At 43.4% G+C, this 21172-nt stretch overlaps 1 protein-coding gene across 3 annotated transcripts in view; it reads left to right on the top strand.

Moving 5' to 3' along the window:
* LOC141133756 (nuclear factor 7, ovary-like) overlaps positions 1 to 14885 on the top strand; it is a 64276-nt gene extending 49391 nt beyond the window's left edge. For 2 of the 3 annotated variants that reach the window (XM_073623295.1, XM_073623297.1), the window contains exon 3: positions 10635 to 14885. In XM_073623295.1, coding sequence (XP_073479396.1) covers positions 10722 to 12104 — 1383 coding nt within the window. In that variant the 5' untranslated portion in view covers positions 10635 to 10721 and the 3' untranslated portion in view covers positions 12105 to 14885. Of the gene's footprint in view, positions 1 to 406; positions 515 to 10634 lie in introns of those variants that run through there. The other variant, XM_073623298.1, reaches the window with a different exon arrangement.
* Positions 14886 to 21172: the final 6287 nt, after the last annotated feature.

A 21172-nucleotide genomic window follows, 5' to 3' on the forward strand; every position in this document is an offset into this window, starting at 1 on the left:
ACAGAAAGGGGAGGAGTGGAAGGGAAAAGAAGCATGACAGCAGCTACTCACAAAAGTAAAAGGTCCTCTTGGCTGCCGCACGCACCACGTGGAGTGCACAGGGATCACCTGCTATTTTTTTTCTTGCCCCTTATGGGACGATTCCCTCTAGGCTAAGGTGCGTGTATATATATATATATAAAAGAGGACCTTTTACTTCTCTGTACAATTGGTTTATCCTGGTTGGGATTTACTACAAACACTGTTTTTATCATTTGTCGGACATACGCTCTGTCTTTCCAGTCAGGCACTGTGAGTAGCTGCTGTCATGCTTTTTTTTTCCCTTCCACTCCTCCCCTTTCTGTTCCAATCATGCTTTGTCACCAATGATTAACAATGAATGCTGTAACATATGCGCCGTTTTATGGATTATATTTGTCAAGATTGTTAAAACCGTCCCTGAAGAAGGAGCTCAAAAGACTCCGAAACGCGTTGGTTTATGGTTTTCTGTACCAATCTTCAATACCACCACTGGGTGGGTATACACTTTTTTTTTGTCGTGGCTTTTGACCATTTCATGTATTGTATTCCATGTAATCTTTTTTAACATTTTACGTAATTATTCTGATACTAATAAATTACTCTTTGTATTCATTTCGTTGTTTGTACATTCCTCAGAGCCCTTAAAGTCCCAAATGTGAGGGGAGTTTTTCTTTTTCTCAATTCATCAGGGATGATGCTTTATTTTCAGCAGAATTTGAACCTCTCCTTTTTTTTAATATCTGTTAACACATACAGTCTTTGATTTCAGAAACACGTTTACAGTTCAAATTCGGATGGAATCCGATGTAAAATTTAAGTCAAATTTCAATTTGATATTAGGAAATTCGGACAAATTTCGTTTAATTATTTGGAGAATTCAGGAAAATTTGTTTGTACTATAATTCGGGGATTTGGATATATCCGAATCTCCAAATAACGAAAAATTTGTCCGAAAATGTATTCAGATTGAAACAAACCACCCATGTCTAATATACTCCACATATAGTACATAGCAATTACATATAATAGGAGGGACAGGGTAATGGGAACATCTCTACTCTAAAACACACATTCTCACTGAGGGCTCAATTCATTAGTCGCATGCTGACCAGCCGCCGCAGTTGTACTGCGGCAACATGGCTCGGCTGCGCGAATCGCCGTCATGTTATGTCAGTAACATATTCGGCTACTAGGGGGCGCGCACGCGAGTGCCCGACGGTCGCAATCACCGCCGGACTCCCGCGGTCACTCGGGGCACACTGAGAACCGGGATCTGTGTGTGTAAACACACAGTTTCCGGTTCTCTGAGGGGAGAAGTGACAGATCGTCTGTTCATACAGAGTATGAACAGTGATCTATCTCTTCCCCTGCACAGTCCCCTCCCCCCTTCAGTTAGAACACACAATAGGGAACACAATTAACCCCTTGATCGCCCCCTAGTGGTTAACCCCTTCACTGCCAGTGACATTTTTACAGTAATCAATGCATTTTTATAGCACTGATCGCTTTATAAATGCCAATGTTCCCAAAAATGTGTCAAAATTGTCCGACGTGTCCGCCACAATGTCGCAGACCCGATAAAAAATGCAGATCCCTGCCATTACTAGTAAAAAAAAAAAATTATAATAAAAATGCCATAAAACTATCCCCTATTTTGTAGACGCTATAACTTTTGCGTAAACCAATCAATATACGCTTATTGCGTTTTTTTACCAAAAATATGTAGAAGAATACATATCGGCCTAAACTGAGGAAAAAAATATTTTTTTTTATATATTTTTGGGGGGTATTTATTATAGCAAAAAGTAAAAAATAATGCGTTTGTTTCAAAATTGTCGCTCTTTTTTTTGTTTATAGCTCCAAAAATAAAAAATCAAATACCACCAAAAGAAAGCTCTATTTATGGGAAAAAAAGGACGTCAATTTTTTTGGCCGCAACGTCGCACAACTGCGCAATCGTCAGCTAAAGCGACGCAGTGCCGAATCGCAAAAATTACTCTGGTCAGGAAGGGGGTAAAATCTTCTGGGGCCGAAGCGGTTAAAGAATAACTCATGAGATAATTGAATCACGTGACACATTTTCTCCAATTATCTTATGAGATGCTGAAAATGTCAATTCACCTTATGAGTTATTTACCTCACAAACCAAAAACATGAGGTAAATAACTCATAAAAGAGCATTAAAGTCAATTCACTAAAGGAAATAAATACATAAATGGATGAGTTAAATAAGTAAACTGTGAACCCTATTTAAGTCCACGGGACCAGAAAAATCAAAAGTGCCCATTTTGAAGGCTTATATGCACTTTATTGGCCATAAAAAGGGTATGTGGGGCCCAGGTACTGCCCTGGGGGACATGTATCAATGCACGTTTTTTTTTTTTTATCCTTTTTACAAGAGCAGTGATTTAAATGCTTAAAGTGAAACAATAAAAATGAAAAATTCCTTTAACCACTTAAGGACCAAGCCTCGTTTTGAGATTTGGTGTTTACAAGTAGGGATGGGCTTTATGTTCGGGCCGAACATGAGTTTGACTCGAACATTGGCTGTTCGCCAGTTCGCCGAACAGCGAACTATTTGGGGTGTTCGCGGCAAATTTGAAAGCCTTTAAAAGTCTATGGGAGAAATCAAAAGTGCTAATTTTAAAGGCTTATATGCATGGTATTGTCATAAAAAGTGTTTGGGGACCTGGGTCCTGCCCCAGGGGACATGGATCAATGCAAAAAAAAGTTTTAAAAACGGTTGTTTTTTCGGGAGCAGTGATTTTTAATAATGCTTAAAGTGAAAAAATAAAAGTGAAATATTCCTTTAAATTTTGTACCTGAGGGGTGTCTATAGTGTGCCTGTAAAGTGGCGCATGTTTCCCGTGTTTAGAACAGTCCGAGTGCAAAATTACATTTCTAAAGGAAAAAAAGTCATTTAAAAGTACTAGCGCTAGCGCCGGCTATAAGGAATGGTCTGTCCGGCAATACACATAAAAGTTTATTGATAAAAACGGCATGGGATTTCCCCACAGGGGAACCCTGAACCAAAATTTAAAAAAAATGCGTGGGGGTTCCCCCAAATTCCATACCAAGCCCTTTAGGTCTGGTATGGATATTAGGGGAACCCCGTGCCAAAATTTTAAAAATAAATGGCATGGGGGTCCCCCTCAAAAATCCATACCAGACCCTTATCCGAGCACGCAACCTGGCAGGCCGCAAGAAAAGAGGGGGGATGAGAGAGCGCCCCCTCTCCTGAACCGTACCAGGCCATATGCCCTTAACATTGAGAGGGTGCTTTGGGGTAGCCCCCCAAAGCACCTTGTCCCCATGTTGATGGGGTGGTTGTGGGGGTCTGCGGGCGGGGGGCTTATCGAAATCTGGAAGCCCCCTTTAACAAGGGGACCCCAGATCCCGCGCCCCCCGTGTGAATTGGTAATGGGGTACAAGTGTACCCCTACCATTTCACAAAAAAAGTGTCAAGAAGGGTTAAAAAACACAAGAGACGGTCTTTGACAAGTCCTTTATTAATTTCTTCTTCTTTCCACTTCTTCTTCCATCTTCAATCTTCTTGTCTTCCTTCGGTGTTCTTCTTCCTCCATCTTATTCTTCCCCATCTCCTCCTTCTTATTCTTCTCCATCTTCTTCTTCCTCCGCTCTTCTAAGGGTCAGGTATGGATTTTTGGGGGGACCGCACGCCATTTTTTTTTTTTTTTTTGCACGGGGTTCCCCTTAATACCCATACCAGATCTGAGGGGCCTGATATGAAATTTAGGGGGACCCCCACGCCATTTTTTTTTTAAAAATTGGCGCGGGGTTCCCCTTAATATCCATACCTATCCTGTAAGAGGGAAAACTCCATATGCCTTGGGTTACCTCTGTCAGGCAGAGAGCGCCCCAGCCCCTGTTGCTGGCATCTGTTGTGATGGTGATCCAAGACACAGGTGCAATGGAGAGACAATTGAGAAGGTTCCTCTGTTGTAACCACCAAGGAAGGCTCTCCCGCATGGATATAAAATCCTATCACGTTGGTACCGAACCCCTGACCTACTACACAAATACTGCCCAACAATCACAGAGAACTGCTAGAAATGCCAGTCAGACCTAGGCACGCTACTACATATTTGGCGGTCCTGTCCACGTATTCATATCTTCTGGAATGAAGTACGCCGCATTATCTCACTGATTACCTCCTACAATCCGTATCATTCACCAGCCCTGGTCCTACTACATCACTCATCTCTTCTACACAAAACATACCACATATCTTTAACCATGCATATGATCAAGCCTGCGAAAAAATACATCCCGAGGCATTGGGGTTCCCCCAATCCCCTCTCAGTCAAAGAATGGCTTAACAAGATTAGGAAAATAGCGGAGATGGAAGCACTAATGCACGTAGCACGTGATACACCCTCTAAATTCAGGATCAAATGGGCCTGCTGGACACACTTCCAATCTACTCCAGAATTCTCCAGACTATACCACCCACCCGACTAAACTTAAGATGAATTAATTTTATGACCTGACTCTCTCATATCAACTGTTTCTTAATCAAATTGCAAGTTCCTGACCAACAACCTCTCTCCCCCTAAAGACCGTCCCCCTCCATTGATTAAATATACTCCTCAAAGAGGTGCAGACATATACCACTATACCTTGGAGAGGAGTAAGAGACGGTAAACCCCCCCCCATTATCCTCCCCCTTTTTTTTTGTTTCTTGTTCTTGCCCTCTCATCTCCCTTTTCTTCTCCCCATACCCTCTTCCCATATCTCTCTCCTAGTACATCTCCAATTAAAACAAACAAGAGCTGTGTGCATCCACCGCTTAACTACGCACACACCTTTCTTATTTTCCACACCAAATACTTATGAGCCACTTGACGTGCTGGGACATACCTCACCTCTCATTCTAAAAGAGCAACCCTAAACACTTCATAAAAAACATTCACTGTCATAGTTATCCCTGCAACCGATAGTGACTAGTAATTGCCTTACTCAGGTTCACCCAATACTGTCCTACTATTAGGTTACTAGCCCGATAACTAATGCCGCGTACACACGGTCGGACTTTTCGTCTACAAAAGTCCGACAGCCTGTCCGACAGACTTCCGGCGGACTTTCGGCGGACTTGCAGCAGACTTTCTAACGAACGGACTTGCCTACACACGACCACACGAAAGTCCGACGGATTCGTACGTGATGACGTACACCGGACTAAAATAAGGAAGTTCATAGCCAGTAGCCAATAGCTGCCCTAGCATGGGTTTTTGTCCGTCGGACTAGCACACAGACGAGCGGATTTCGGGGTCCGTCGTAGTTACGACGTAAAGATTTGAAGCATGTTTCAAATCTAAAGTCCGTCGGATTTGAGGCTGAAAAAGTCTGCTGAGAAGCCCACACACGATCGGATTACCAGCCAGCTTTAGTCCGTTGGCGTCCGTTGGACTTTTGTAGACGAAAAGTCCGACCGTGTGTACGCGGCATAAAGCTCTACATAATCTGTTAAACCAACATTGAAGCAATCAAAGTTCCACCTACATGGTACGTTAGCTTTGCCTTATCCCAGTATGTGACTTTTCTCCATTCGGATTGAACATGATAATACCCCTATTGGTTTATGCATGATTATGGCAATAATACCTGTTATATGGTTTTGTTGTACTGTTTTCTGTACCACTTTGTTTTGTTAACGTTATTTATCTATGCAAAATGTATGCTGTACCTTTACTTTAAAATTCCTTATGAAAAAATAAATAAAAAAATTAGAATGCTCCACCTACCTCTAACTTTTCCATTGGTACCAATATACAGTATACCAGGTTTAATCCAGGCCCACCCAGCAATCTGTGTATCTGATCTGCAATGTGCTGAACCCGAGCACCCGGCAAATAACATACTGTTTGGCAATCGCAGTTTTTGTGACAGATTGCCCTGTCTGTCCTTCCAATAATTGAGTTCCCTACAACCAGAATCTGTCTATCCTTTCTTGCAACCTTGCCCCCATCCTCACTGGAAAAGTTTTTCCCCTGGCAGCTAGGGGAGTCACTCTGCTCCAGCAATGCCACTCCTTGACTGACCTCCCCAACATCACACAACTGGCAATATTTTTTGGGATGTATCACCTCAGGACCAGCCTCTCTAACACTTTTCCCTCTACCCCATCTAACTGTCCCTTAATTACCCTACTTTGATGCACCTGCACCTCCATATCTCCAGTTACCTCTGTAGGGGCCCCTTCCAGGTTGGCAATGCTTCTCAGTGTTGCCAGCTGCTTTCTTAGTTTCAGCATCTGGGTTTCCAAAGAAACAACTTACTCACATTATATGCAGCAGTATTCAGTCATGAACGGTTGCTCTAGGAATGTAGATATAGCACCCTGATGTTTAGGAAAGGCTGCTATTAAATTTAGTTGCCAGGTGATAGTTGCCTTGGCCAATTGTTAGGAGATCAACCCCTAATTCTGGAATTGCTGCACTTCTCTCTTCTATCACTGGGTGGCCGGGTATCTGGTGACATTGGATAAGACAAGGGCATTGCAAATACAGATTAGGAATTAATGTGGTGTCTCAGCCAATGGGCAGGGATTTTCTTGGGTCCCTTGGCCTACTGGGAGAGCCTATTTATTTGGGTAGAGACAGGTGATCGGGGTTCTGTGCCACCTGAACGTCTGTCTGGGTGGACGTGTGTCATGGAGGTGTCACAGAGGTGATGCTTGTGGAGTATCTGTGAGCGCCAAGCCAGGGACCCAGCAGTGAAACGGGGGTGACACTTGAGGAAGATACTGAGTGCTACCAGTGGAAGATCTCAGGGGATCCAGTGGCTAGTGGATCTGAAGTCTAGTGAGAGAGACTGGGAGCTCATTGAGTGAAGACCCACAATGAGTGATGGTGGGGTAAACTAAGAACTGTTTGTGTTGCAAATAGTTGACTTCAAGTGCCGTTAGTAACTGCTACAAGATTGTTGCCATAGGAGACAGCGGTCCTACCTATACAGAAGTGGTGTCCGGTTGGAGGCTTTCACCTGTATAGCTGTCTACCTATAGACTCTCAGAGTCTGCCAATTATCTTTGCATCTACCTAAGGGTGTCCCGGCCCTAACCCTCTCTCCCACAGTTCTGTTTAAGAGACAATAAATCTCTTTGCATTCAAATAGTGTCTGGCGCCCCCCTGTTCATCTTGCATTACACTCACCATGCCTTGTAACCCACTCTACACAGAAGAATGTCAGCTATCCCTAACTCTGGAGGTTACCATTTGACTTCAGGGGCCCCCGGGACGTTGCTACATATACATAGTACAGGATGTGTACAGTTGCATCACCACTCCTAAAAAAAGGTTACCAACTAAAGTAATGGGGATGATCTAGGAAAAATGTACTTTTATTCTTTTCTGCTGAGCACTATTTGTGTCCCTAGCTGTTTGGCATCTCCTGCTCTCTGATCACAAGGTCCCCGGTGTCTCCTGCTCCCGCTCACTAATCACACAGCCCCTGTCATCATCTCCTCCTTCTTCCATGCACAGATCACACGGCCCACATCATGCACCTTATCAATCAGCAAAGGTCTGACTTATCTAATTTTGTTTTTATAACAGAGATCAACAAATTTACATATGTATGCTTAAAGCGGAGTCCCACCCAAAAATGGAACTTCCGCTTTAAGTAGTTGTGACCCCCTGACATGCCACATTTGGCATGTCTTTTTCTTTTTTTTTTGGGGGGGGGGGGAGCGGGTACCTAGTTTTCACAGGTAACACGCTCCCACTTCCTCTCCTGGCACCGCGGCACAAAGCAGAAGTTCACCTCCCCCCTCCCTCCCTGCAATCTTCTGGGACACGTCACAGGGCCCAGAAGATTGCCCGGCCATTCACAACACGCAGCACGGCTCCCGCTTGCGCAGTGCGCACCTGACTGGGAAGCCACAGCCGGGCGCCCACACTTGCAATGCCGGCGCCACAGAGAGGAGAGGGAGAGGAGCGAGGCTTCAGGCTGGCCGCATCGCTGGACCGTGGCCAGGTGAATGTGTGTTTATTAAAAGTCAGCAGCTACAGTTTTTGTAGCTGCTGACTTTTAAATGGGTGGAACTCTGCTTTAACTACCTCCCACCCATCGTATAGACAAATGATGGGGGGGCGCGCTGCATGGCGATTGCGGGTGTTTACTTGTGATCACAGCTGGTCACATGTAAACATGGAAATGTCGTTTATCGGCTCTCCTCGCCTCACTCTGACAGAGTGTGAGGAGAAGAGAGCCGATCAGCGGCATCTCCTCACAGGGGAGATCTGTACAGGTAATCGGGACACTGATTATCAGTGCAGCCCCAACAGTGCCCAGCAATGATGCCAGTCACTGCCAATCAGTGATGTCAATCTGTGCCCATTAGTAATGCCAATCAGTGCTGCCTTTCAGTGCCCATCAGTGCCTGCTCATCAGTCCCACCACCTATCAGTGCTGCATATTAGTGCCACCTATCAGTGCCCATCAATGCGGCATATTACTGCCTCCTCATCAGTGCAGCCTATCAGTGCCCATCAGTGCAGCCTCATCAGCGCCTATCAGTGCAGCCTCATCAGTGCCCATCAGTGCAGCCTCATCATAACCCATCAGTGCAGCCTCATCAGCGCCCATCAGTGAAGGAGAAAAATTACTTATTTACAAAATTTTATAACAGAAACAAAGAAAAACTTTTTTTTTTCAAATTTGTTGGTCTTTTTTCATTTTTTTTGCAAAAAATAAAAAATTCAGCAGTAATTAAATACCACCAAAAGAAAACTCTATTTGTGTAAAAAAGTTCATTTGGGTACAGTGTTACATGACCGCACAATTGTCATTCAAAGTGGGACAGCGCTGAAAGCTGAAAACTGACCTGGGGTAAAGGAAAGGTAAAGGGGTAAAAGTGCCCGGTATTGAAGCTGTTAAAAAACATTCCAGTTACATAGTTACATAGGAGGTGAGGTTGAAAAAAGACACAAGTCCATCAAGTCCAACCTATGTGTGTGATTATGTGTCAGTATTACATTATATATCCCTTTATGTTGCGGTCATTCAGGTGCTTATCTAATAGTTTCTTGAAGCTATCAATGCTCCCCGCTGAGACCACCGCCTGTGGAAGGGAATTCCACATCCTTGCCGCTCTTACAATAAAGAACCCTCTACATAGTTTAAGGTTAAACCTCTTTTATTCTAATTGTAATGAGTGGCCACGAGTCTTATTAAACTCAGTATTTGTATATTGAAATCATATCCCCTCTCAATTGTCTCTTCTCCAGAGAGAATAAGTTCAGTGCTCGCAACCTTTCCTCATAACTAAGATCCTCCAGACCCTTTATTAGCTTTGTTGCCCTTCTTTGTACTCGCTCCATTTCCAGTACATCCTTTCTGAGGACTGGTGCCCAGAACTGGACAGCATACTCCAGGTGCGGCCGGACCAGAGTCTTGTAGAGCGGGAGAATTATCGTTTTATCTCTGGAGTTGATCCCTTTTTAATGCCAATATTCTGTTTGCTTTGTTAGCAGAAGCTTGGCATTGCATGCCATTGCTGAGCCTATCATCTACTAGGACCCCCAGGTCCTTTTCCATCCTAGATTCCCCCAGAGGTTCTCCCCCCAGTGTATAGATTGCATTCATATTTTTTGCCACCCAAATGCATGATTTTACATTTTTCTACATTAAACCTCATTTGCCATGTAGTCGCCCACCCCATTAATTTGTTCAGGTCTTTTTGCAAGGTTTCCACATCCTGCGGAGAAGTTATTGCCCTGCTTAGCTTAGTATCGTCTGCAAATACAGAGATTGAACTGTTTATCCCATCCTCCAGGTCGTTTATGAACAAATTAAATAGGATTGGTCCCAGCACAGAACCCTGGGGAACCTCACTACCCACCCCTGACCATTCCGAGTACTCCCCATTTATCACCACCCTCTGAACACGCCCTTGTAGCCAGTTTTCAATCCATGTACTCACCCTATGGTCCATGCCAACGCACCTTATTTTGCACAGTAAACGTTTATGGGGAAGTGTGTCAAATGCTTTTGCAAAATCCAGATACACCACTAGATTGGTTTGGCAAGAACGATTCATCATGAATCCATGCAGATTACTGCTAATGATACCGTAATCGCGCCGTACATGTGATTCAACTTTATGAAAGTCACAACAGTGGGACATGTATATCGTATAAGCATGAATTGATTTTAGGACAAACTTACCTGGAAGTCAATCACTTTCATTCCTACAATATGACAGCAGTTTTGGTGATAGGTCCCCATTGTCATGTGAGGGTGGGGAGAGCCCTCAGTGTAAGCTCTGACTAGGTTGACTCAAAGCTTACACAACGCTTTCTTTTCTTAGTTCTCGACAACCATACAGAGTGTCAGGGGTGCAGAAGGTAAGGTACATACGTGATACTGGGAAGGGCAGTTAGGTTTACCTGTTGATTTGTCTTAAATGTTGCAGAACAGGTTCATTTTAAAGTGTTGAAGTAGCTGCCTAGTACAGTGATGACTGAGTCGGTATAACATGGGGACAAGAGTGGGATTAACTGACATCTTACTATAGAAGAATGTCATGATTATATTATTTTGTCCTGTAGGAACAGCCAATCATGAATTCATATTTTTTCTAATTTCAGCAATGTCCAATGGTCCATGAAACCACTTTGAGATAATCTCAGAGAATTATCAGAGACTTTCATTTCATTTCTCTTCTGCTGTCAGCGATGGCGTCTGCTGCTCTGAGAGCTGAGCTGGAATGTTCCGTCTGTCTGAAAATTTATACCAATCCTGTAATGCTGCGATGTGGGCACAACTTCTGTCGGAACTGTATTGATCGTGTGCTGGATACACAGGAGCGGTCTGGAAGTTATTCCTGTCCTGAATGCAAAAATAGGTTGAGGAGTCGTCCTAAAGTGCAGAGGAACGAGAAACTGCGTAACATAGCAGACAGATTCCGGTCTTCTCCACCATGTCAGAAGAAGTATGGAGTCGTCCACAAGGTGAAAAAACGGAATGAGGCTTCTGGGAATAAGAAGAAGAAACTGGGGGGTGATCTGCAGACGCTTCGGACAAAGATAGAAGAGACAGAGGAAAGAGTCCAGAGTCTGCAGGAACACAGGAGGGTCGTAGAAGAAAAAGCCACTGGTGACACCAAGAGAGTAAAGAATGTGTTTAAAGATATCAGGAGATGGCTAGAAGACCTGGAGAAGAGAGTTCTGTGGCAATTTTCCTGGCAAGCACAGCAGGTATCTCTCTCTGTGTTGAATAGAATCCAGAAGCTGGAAATAAAGAAGGAGGAGCTGTCCAGGAAAATGCGTCACATTGAGGAGCTGTGTAACATGACGGATCCACTGACTGTCTTACAGGAATCAGACACAGGTGACTTGTGTGATACTGAGGATGGAGATAATGAGGACAGAGAGAGACATGAGAAACTCCTCCACGATGGAGGGGGTTTGGATATGACCAGGATCTTAACGGACCTAAATATAACTTTCTATATCAAGAAAGCTGCAGACATATTACTGGATGTAAATACAGCTCATAATGAGCTACAGATATCAGATGACAGGAAAACTGTATCCTGGTCAGAAATAAACCCGAAACACCCAGAAACACCAGAGAGATTTACAGGTTATCTTCTGGTGTTAAGCAGTCAGATTTTCCAATCAGGTCAACATTACTGGGATGTGGATGTCAAGGAATCAATTTGGTGGAGAGTTGGGATGTGTTACCCGAGCATAGACAGGAAAGTTTCACAGGGAGGATTAGGAAAGTCTAACAAGTCCTGGGGTTTGCTCAGGTCTATAGATAAGTATTTTGTGAGACATGACAGTAAAGATACCCCCTTATCTACAAATATCTCCAGTAACAGAGTCAGGGTATACCTAGATTATGAGGCCGGGCGGATCTCCTTTTATGATCTGTGTGACCCGATCCGACATCTCCACACCTTCACCACCACCTTCACTGAGCCCCTCCATGCTGGGTTATGTGTATGGAGAGGTCATTTAAATGTATGTGGGGGGGGGGGGATCCTAAGATGTGAGAACTCTGCCCAGAAACTGGTGACATCACAGGAAGGGAGGGAGGGATTGGTAAAGTGAGGAGCCAATGTTTGAAGATAGTGGTAACTTTAATTATCACATATTTAATTCATTAAATAACATGATCATAACTGCAGATTAGGTCTGATTTCCAAGAACAGTCACCAGATTTAAAGATTTGTCTCAGGAAGTGTTGCTGGTGTTGAAATATATACAGATTTACAATTACCGTCTGTTTCTTTTTAAAAATATATTTGCAAAATGATCTATATTATCTATATACAGTATATCTATAGCAAGTATAATTTTAGGGTCAATAAAATAGGTGATGGTTATTTTATTCTTTGTTTCTGTATTCTCTATATTTTTTGGTATATGTATGTAATCAATGCTCAAACAGTACAAGCATGCAGTGTAAAGAGAACTTTTACCACCTCATCTTCCATTGAATGCCAGCAAGATCTCATGTACTAGCTGCCATAGTTTCATATGGCCATATACACAAGCCCTAAGATGAGATCACTGTTCGATTTGGACAGATTTACTCTTTGTAAAGCAGCCTTCTAATTTCTCCCATCATCTGCAGGTTAACAAATCTTCTCTGTTCCCTAGCTGCTCCCATCAGCTGTAGAGTAATGACACTGGCCAAACCTCCCCAGTTTTTTCCTCGCCTGATCCTGATCTTCTATTTCCTTGGGATTCCATTGTTGGTGGCCTTTACCTTTTACCTGGGCTACTCTTTGGAATTTCCACATGGACTTACCCTTGGATTGTTTACTAGACGACACGTGAAGCCCTGACTTTGTTTGTCTGCTACCTACCTTGACCTCATAACTTGCCTTCTACCTGCCCTAACCTTGGGCTGTCTGAGGATTAAGCCACTGTTTACTGCCTGCCCAGCCTCGAGACTCCAGGTACCCTTCCTTGTTTCAGTCACTCTGTCCTGGTGCCATCTAACCAGAAGCTAAAGCATTGTGTTTCCTTTGGCTTTCCTTTTCTTGGTTTCCTTTTCCTCCCTCGGCCCTTGATTGACATGATAGGAGAGAAGTGCTGCAAACTATGATTGCCTGCACTGGCAGCTGGAAAGGTGAGCCCTGCCTATGATAATATTGGGTCTCAAGAGGGATGTAAGCCTCCCATGACTTTAAATTTAGGCCCATCATAAAACTGCCATCTCATAAGCCTTCTAGCAGAGCATTTGACAGGCCATAAGGTATCCTCACTATAATTGGGGGACATAAACCTCTAGAGCAAGAGACTTTAATGAAGTCCTATCATAAAAAAGCCATTAATCATCCCTTGGTCTGGTGTTTTTGTCAGTGGTTAATAGTCATTGTAAACCTCCATTGGAAGAGACTCCTTATGCAGGTCATAATTACCCTAGCAAAGCAATTGTAAGCAATGTACATTTGTGTCTGGCTCCATATGACCTAAAAATGCCCTTCCATACAGCCCTCTACACTAGTCATATGTCATAATAGGTAAATAAAGCGGTCATTAAAAAAAGTTAAATTAAAGGAATGTCCACTGAAACACAATCACACATTTTAGCCCTCCTGCCCCACACCCCTCAGACCCCATTCACACAGGGGCAACACGACTTGCAGGTCGCCTCAGCGAGGCGACCTGCAAACGACTTCCGCGGCGACTTGCAAAACGACTTCTGTATAGAAGTCTATGCAAGTCGCCCCAAGTCGCCCCCAAAGTCGTACAGGAACCTTTTTCTAAGTCGGAGCGACGGATTAGAACGGTTCCATTGTACAGAACGGGAGGCGACTTGTCAGGCGACTAGGTCGCCTACAAGTCGTCCCTGTGTGAATGGGCTCTCAACACTTTTTTTGGAGGTGGTCAGTTCAGTAACACCACCCCCATCCAGGAGAGGCAGTACAGAGCAGGGCAGCGCTGTCAGGGAGCCCTGGAGGAAACAAGGCAAGCAGGTAGAGGCAAAGGGAAGTGATCCTGGGAGGATCTATGGCCAGGGAAAGCGGGACAGCCGAAGCCCACAGGTACTGTTTGGGAGGGACAATGAACCCCAGGGTAGTGAGCCAGTAGTCTGGGGAAAGGGAAGACTTTACCCATGAGGGAACCCACTTGCATCAAGCCCCAGGGAGCTGGTTTATATCATAAGTGAAAGAGAGGCCTGAGGGGAAAGGGAGGACAGAGTTGCTGAACCTCATTTAGAGTCCTGCATCGGGACTGCAGCTGTGCAGAGAAGAGAAGTAGAAATTTAGGGGAAGACCTACCATAGATGGAGCAGCCTACCTCTCATCTGTCTGTAGGACTGGCATTCAGAGTACTGCAGGGAGACTGAAACCAAGAAAGATATCTGCTGGAGGTTGGATAGGGGAGCTTTACCTGTTCGGACTTATCGCTGCCAATTGCAGAATTTTGTCAAAAGGGCACCCCTGAACACTTTTACTGTAAATTGTTTGGAATATTCTCAAAATAAATATTGTCACCTGTGGCTTACAGGCACCTTCTTGAAGGTTAGGTACTATACTGTAAAATTTAAAGCACCTCATAGCCAGCATATTTTGATGGATTTATCCCCTGGACAGTGGTTGCAAGGGTCTAAGATTGCAGTTAGGCCCATGTAGTCAGCTGCACTCTTCATTGATTGTTGGCTAATATTGTTTGCAGTGTCATTATCCACCCACTCAGTGCATTTCAGGCCTTTCATTGGTGAGAAAGAAAACAAAAACTGACTCTATGTACCATGCTGTGATATTGCATTGTATCACTGTTGTTAATGCACTGTATTTACTATTATCAATCCTGGTAACCAGTTTCTTTCTTCATGACTTATTACTGTTTTTAATAAAGCCAACATTTTCTCATTGAGTGGTGTGTCAGTGTGTTTGAGTCATCACTGGAAATGGCCGGAGATCCCAAACTTTCCAGCAGCTCCTTCGGGGATGAGTGCTGCACAGCAATCACATGTGAAACAAATACCAGCATATGGTGCCTCAATAAATATAAGTGAAAATCAACAAATGCAACAAGAAAAAATGCAACGAAAAAATGTATCTACCTCTTTAAAATGGAATACACCACTTACAGATTCTTAAGCCTCATACACACGGTTTGATTGTTGGCCAACCGAGCGTCTGATTTTTGTCAAAAGGGCCTGTGCCAGGTTCTTGTCTTGCATACTAACGGTACACAATTTTCGTGCCACAAATACGAACATAGTGATGTACTATGAGGAATTTCAGCTCTTGAGCGCCACCCTTTGGGCCCCTTCTACTAATTTCGTGTTTGGTGAGCATTGATTCCAAGCATACGTGTTTCGACTTTTGTGTGACGGATTTGTGTACTGACCATCAGATAATCTGACATGGAGCTGTCGTTTGACAAAAATTTTCAAGCATGTCATCCAACATTTGTTGGCGGAAAATTGGTCAACAGTTGTTGAAAAGAGCGTACTAACAGTAAGAATTTCAGACAACAGTCTGTCAACAGACAATCCCCTTCCAACAATCAATCCGTGTGTACGATGCTTAAAAAAAATAATGAAAGAGTGGTCGTATATACAACCCCTGGAAAAAAAATTATGGAATCACCACTCTTGGAAAACGCTCATTCCATTGTTTAATGGTGTAGAAAAAAAAAAACTAACCACAGGCATGCCTCAAAACTATTTTCATTTAACACCCCAACCTTCTGGCTTTAAGAAACACTTAAAAAAAAGAAAAAAGAAAGAAAACTGTAGTCAATTGCAACTTTTTGCAGATCAAGCAGAGAAAAAAAAAATGGAATCACTCAATTCTGAGAAAAATATTATGGAATCACCATGTACTTTGCAGTTCTAAAACAAACATCTGCATCAGATTACATCTGCTAATTAGTCTGCTGTTAAAAAAGAGTGCTTGCACACCTTGGTGAGCCGTTGCACCAGCCTGATTGACATGAATCATGGCTCCAACACAAGAGATGTCGGTTGAAACAAAGGAGAGGCTTATAAAACTTCTTCAAGAAGGTAAATCGTCACGGAATGTTGGTTGTTCCTGTCAGCTGTGTCTAAAATCTGGACCAAATCAAATGGGAAGGTTGTTAAGGTTGTACTGGTAGACCAAGGAGGACATCAAAGCATCAAGATAGAAAACTTAAAGCAATATGCCTTAAAAACGGAAAATGTGCAACAAAACAATGAGGAAGAAATGGTCAGAAACTGGAGTCAATGTCTGTGTGCGAACTGTAAAACATTGGCCAAAGGAAATGGGATTTACATACAGAAAAGCCACATGAAAACCATCATTAACACCTAAACAAACAAGGTTACAGCGGGCTAAAAAAAATGCAATCATGGACTGTGGAGGACTGGATGAAAGTGATATTCAGTGACGAATTTCAAATCTGCATTGGGCAGGGTGATGATGCTGGAACTTTTGTCTGCCGTTGTTCCAATGAAATGTATGAAGACGACTGCCTGAAGAAAACATGCAATCATCGATGATATGGGGTTGCATGCTGTGAAAACTTTCCTTCAAGAAAGACATATAATGTCAATGTCATGGCCTGCAAATAAATAGTCCAGACCTCAATCCAATTGAAAATCTATGGGGGAAATGAAAGAAAATGCTCCATGACAAGGCTCCAACCTGCAAAGCTGATCTGGCAAGTGCAATAAGAGAAAGTTGGACACGGATTGATGAAGAATACTGTTTGTCGATAGATAAATCCATACCTCAGAGAATTCAAGCTGTTATAAAATGATTCCATAATATTTTCCTCAGAATTGAGTGATTCCACAATTTTTTTCCTCTACTTGATCTTCAAAAACAGTTGCAATTGACTACGGTTTTCTTTCTTTTCTTTTTTTTTTAAGGTTTTTCTTAAAGCCAGAAAGTTGGAATGTTAAATGAAAATAGTTTTTTTTTTTTACACAATTGAACAATTGAATGAACATTTTCCAAGAGTGGTGATTCCATACTTTTTGCCAGGGGTTGTAGAAATATAAAAACATATGCTGGTAGCAAAATGTAAAATTCAAAAACATGTAAATGAAATTATATAAATCATAAAGTCTAATGTGACAAATCCGAAAACCAAAAAAATTGTTTCAGTGTCAAATTCCTGTAATCTTCACCACTTGTGCCTAAATTGTGGATGTACACTCACCAGAGATGTTTGACCCATTTTTACAGGTAGGTCAAAAAGTGCTTTTGCCATCATAGGCTGGGATTCCCCTGGTGTTTAGGCTCTAGTTTAGCCCTCTGATTAATAAAGTGTGGTATATATATATATATATATATATATATAAATATATATAGTGACCCAGCGAGAGACAGGATGAAAGATTTCATAGTATTTATTAAAAATTGGTGCTTAAAATACAAGAAATGGTAATTGCATGCACAGGTATAAGTGCCTAAGTGCATAAGTGTGCGGGAAAGGATGGCTTTACCTGAGCTGGCGTGCGTTCCAAGCCTCGCTCTGGATTCCAGCCTGGAAGTGATGTCTCACAGGACCTGGAAGTGACGGACTCCCGCTTCTACATACATAGGTATGCACCGAGACGGCGTCTTCAGGAAGACTTTTTTTGGTGTTGGGATATGTCACATTAAACTTTATAATTTATATAATTTGTATACCGTATATACTTGTGTATAAGTCAAATTTTTCAGCTCCTTTTTTGGGGCTGAAAGTGCCTCCTTCGACTTATACACAAGTCACCACCGTCTGCCTACATGATCAGCGTGTCATGCAGGCAGACGGCGGCCAGCGTGTGCTACATAGCACTTGGCAGCGGCTCACACTGTTCAAAAGCCGCGCCTCCTCGTCTGTGATAGGCAGTCAGTTTACAGCCTATCACGGACATTCTCTCATCCTCGTCCGTGGTATGAGGATGAGAGAATGTCCGTGATAGGCTGACCGCTGATTGCTGGGAAATGGATTTTTTTGGACGAGGAGGTGGCGCGGTTTTTGAACAGTGAATGGCCGCCGAATACTACATGCACAGGACACAGGTAGGATGCACACACATGCACACAGACACATGCACACAGGTACATATACACATGACACATACACAGGACACAGGCACATATACACATGACACAGGTACATATACACATGCACATATATACACAGGACACATGACACATATGCACAGGACACATGACACATATGCACATATGCACAGGACACAGGGAGGTAAACAGCTGCAGATGGGCATTGTTGACCAGCTTTTTCCACTTACAGTAGCTGTTTTTCCCATTTTTTTGTGGTAAATTAGGGCCTCGACTTATACTCGGAATGACTTATACTCGAGTATATACGGTATTTGATTTATATGTTTTCACATTTTTGCTACTGTCATATGTTTTTATATATCTATATATGTGAGTGCCACTCTTTCATTACAGCAATCACATGGCCTTTGACATTGTGTCCAGTTGTTCACCAGCTAAAGCAGAATTTATGTTTTTGATATCCTTGCGCTAAATAAGAATTTGTGCTTGCGTAGAGTCCTGAAATTCTTGCAAAGGCATCTTGTCTGCATCTCTGTATGTTGCCAAAGTGAAGAAAATATCATCAGCACACCAAGGATTTCTCAAAAAGGGTCCAAAGCTTTATTACGTGGTCACAGAGTGACGTACAGCAAGGAAATGTCCCCAACATGTCCCCAACACTACAGAGTTTTGGTGCTACAATAAGGGCAGAAATAGGATTGATCAATGTTGCTGCCTCACTCTACCAAAAAGTTTTCCATGACACTAATAAATAGTACTGTAGCGGTACCCCCATAGGGGCTGCTGAAAGTGTGGTCCCACCTGTCACCCCTGCCCAGCCCAGGATTCACTCCTCAGACACACTTGAAACAATGAATAGTCCTGTGGTTTGTTTTTGTTGATTTATTGAGGGGGACTTGAACTTGGATGGGTAATAAATCCATAATGGAATCAATAGGATGATCAATTGGAACCTCTATTTACTCTTTACAGCTCCAGTCTCCTTCAGCACATCACTTGCTTGCAGACTATTCCTCTCTCTCTCCTGCACAACACTTGACTCCAGGTACAGCTAGCACATGGTTAGGCCCGACACTGACTCCCGCTGGCCCCTTTAATTTAGCAACAAAAAGTAAGTCCCTAATGCTAGCTGTCCTAAGGTGGGCTACTGCTCCCAGTAAGCCCTCTTCGGGCCCTGCCAGCCCTCCTGGCTGTAGCTGCCTGACACCACTGCCTGTGACATCACAGTCCTCACTGCTGGCTTTGCACCTATCCCAGACTGCTCACTCCCAGTCCTCTCAGGCGTGTCTCTCCAGTCCTCCGGCCTGTGCCTGTCACTCACCAGCCCTCCTGGCTGCAACCAGTGGTTCCCTCCTGGAGACTTGCCTGGCTACATTAGCTCCTGTTGTCCTCCTTGGTTCCTCTCTGTGCTTCCTGTCCTGATCCTTCTAGGCTTTTCAGAATGGTTCCGTCTTGCACTCGAAACCTCGGGCCAAGGTCACCCCCCCAGCCCTCAAATGCCCCGACAACCTAGTGCTCCATCTCCAGTTCATCCACCTGACAACCCCTCCCCAGCTGGGCTGACCCTAAGTATTTCAAGGAGGCCTGCCCCTGCCATTCCAGGTTGAGGATTGGTCAGGGCTCCCTGAGACACCCCATGCCACTCCACTCTCCTCTTCCCCACCTCCCTTCTAGAATCCTCTATAAGCCAGAGGGAGGTAACCGAGAAGTGATGCTATCTGTGAGTCACCAGCTGCTACTCTGGGCAACTCCCAACCCCACAGATCAAAACAAACTGGCCTAGCTTCCTGCCTAAATTTACCTGCACTCACCAAAAACCTATCTCTAGCACCTACCTAGGTAGAGGGCGCTACAGGGCTGTAAAAGAAGCAAATGTCCTGTAAAAGAGCTGGGGTGCCAAGTTGACTAAGTGTAAATCATCCTGTCACACCAAAGGAAACTTTACATTTGTGTACCAATGCATTGAAGAGGAATGATACCTACTAAGGGGAATATACTGAAACTGGAGCAGACAGAATCTGAAGCAGCAGTGAATGGCAACCAATCAGCTTCTAGCTTACATTTTTGAAGCTTAACTGCTTAAGGATGGCCCCACATACATATACTGCGGCAGGGTGGCCCTTAAGCGCAAAATCACGTACCTGTACATGATTTCCTCTTCCTGGTCTGGACATCCGCCGGGAACCTGGCGAACATTCAGAAAGAGGCAGAACAGCGTAAGCAAGGCAGATCGCCATTCTGCTAGTAAGGAAGACAGAGATCTTGTATTTCTGCTAATCAGGAACACAGATCTCTGTCTTCCTACAGTGAAATCATCCCCCACACCGTTGTATTGACAGTGCATTTTATTGGCACTGATCACTGTATTGGTGTCACTGGTCCCCAAAAAGTGCTAGGTTTATTCGCCGCAATGTCGCAGTCCTGCTAAAAATCGCTAATCGCCGCCATTACTAGTAAATAAATTAAAAAATAAAAATTCCATAAATATATCCCATACAGTGCCTTGCAAAACCATTCACCCCCTTGGCTTTTTACATATTTTGTTACATTACAGCCTTTAGTTCAATTTTTTTTTAATCTGAATTATATGTGATGGATCAGAACACAATAATTTAAGTTGGTGAAGTAAAATTAGAAAAATATATACATAAAACTATTTTTCAGAATTAAAAAAAATTATAATTAGTATGTGTGTATGTATTCGCCCTCTTTGATATTAAGCCCATAAAAAGCTCTGGTGCCAACCAATTACCTTCAGAAGTCACATAATTAGTGAAATGATGTCCACCTGTGTGCAATCTAAGTGTCACATGATCTGTCATTACATATACACACCTTTTTGCAAGGCCCCAGAGGCTGCAACACCTAAGCAAGAGGCACCACTAACCAAACACTGCCATGAAGATCAAGGAACTCTCCAAACAAATAAGGGACAATGTTGTTCAGAAGTACAAGTCAGGGTTAGGTTATAAAAAAAATATCCAAATCTTTGATGATCCCTAGGAGCACCATCAAATCTATCATAACCAAATGGAAAGAACATGGCACAACAGCAAACCTGCCAAGAGACGGCCACACACCAAAACTCACGGACCGGGCAAGGAGGGCATTAATCAGAGAGGCAGCACAGAGACCTAAGGTAACCCTGGAGGA

Source organism: Aquarana catesbeiana, linkage group LG03, assembly GCF_042186555.1.
Source record: "Aquarana catesbeiana isolate 2022-GZ linkage group LG03, ASM4218655v1, whole genome shotgun sequence".
In the NCBI taxonomy this organism is placed as follows: Eukaryota; Metazoa; Chordata; class Amphibia; order Anura; family Ranidae; genus Aquarana; species Aquarana catesbeiana.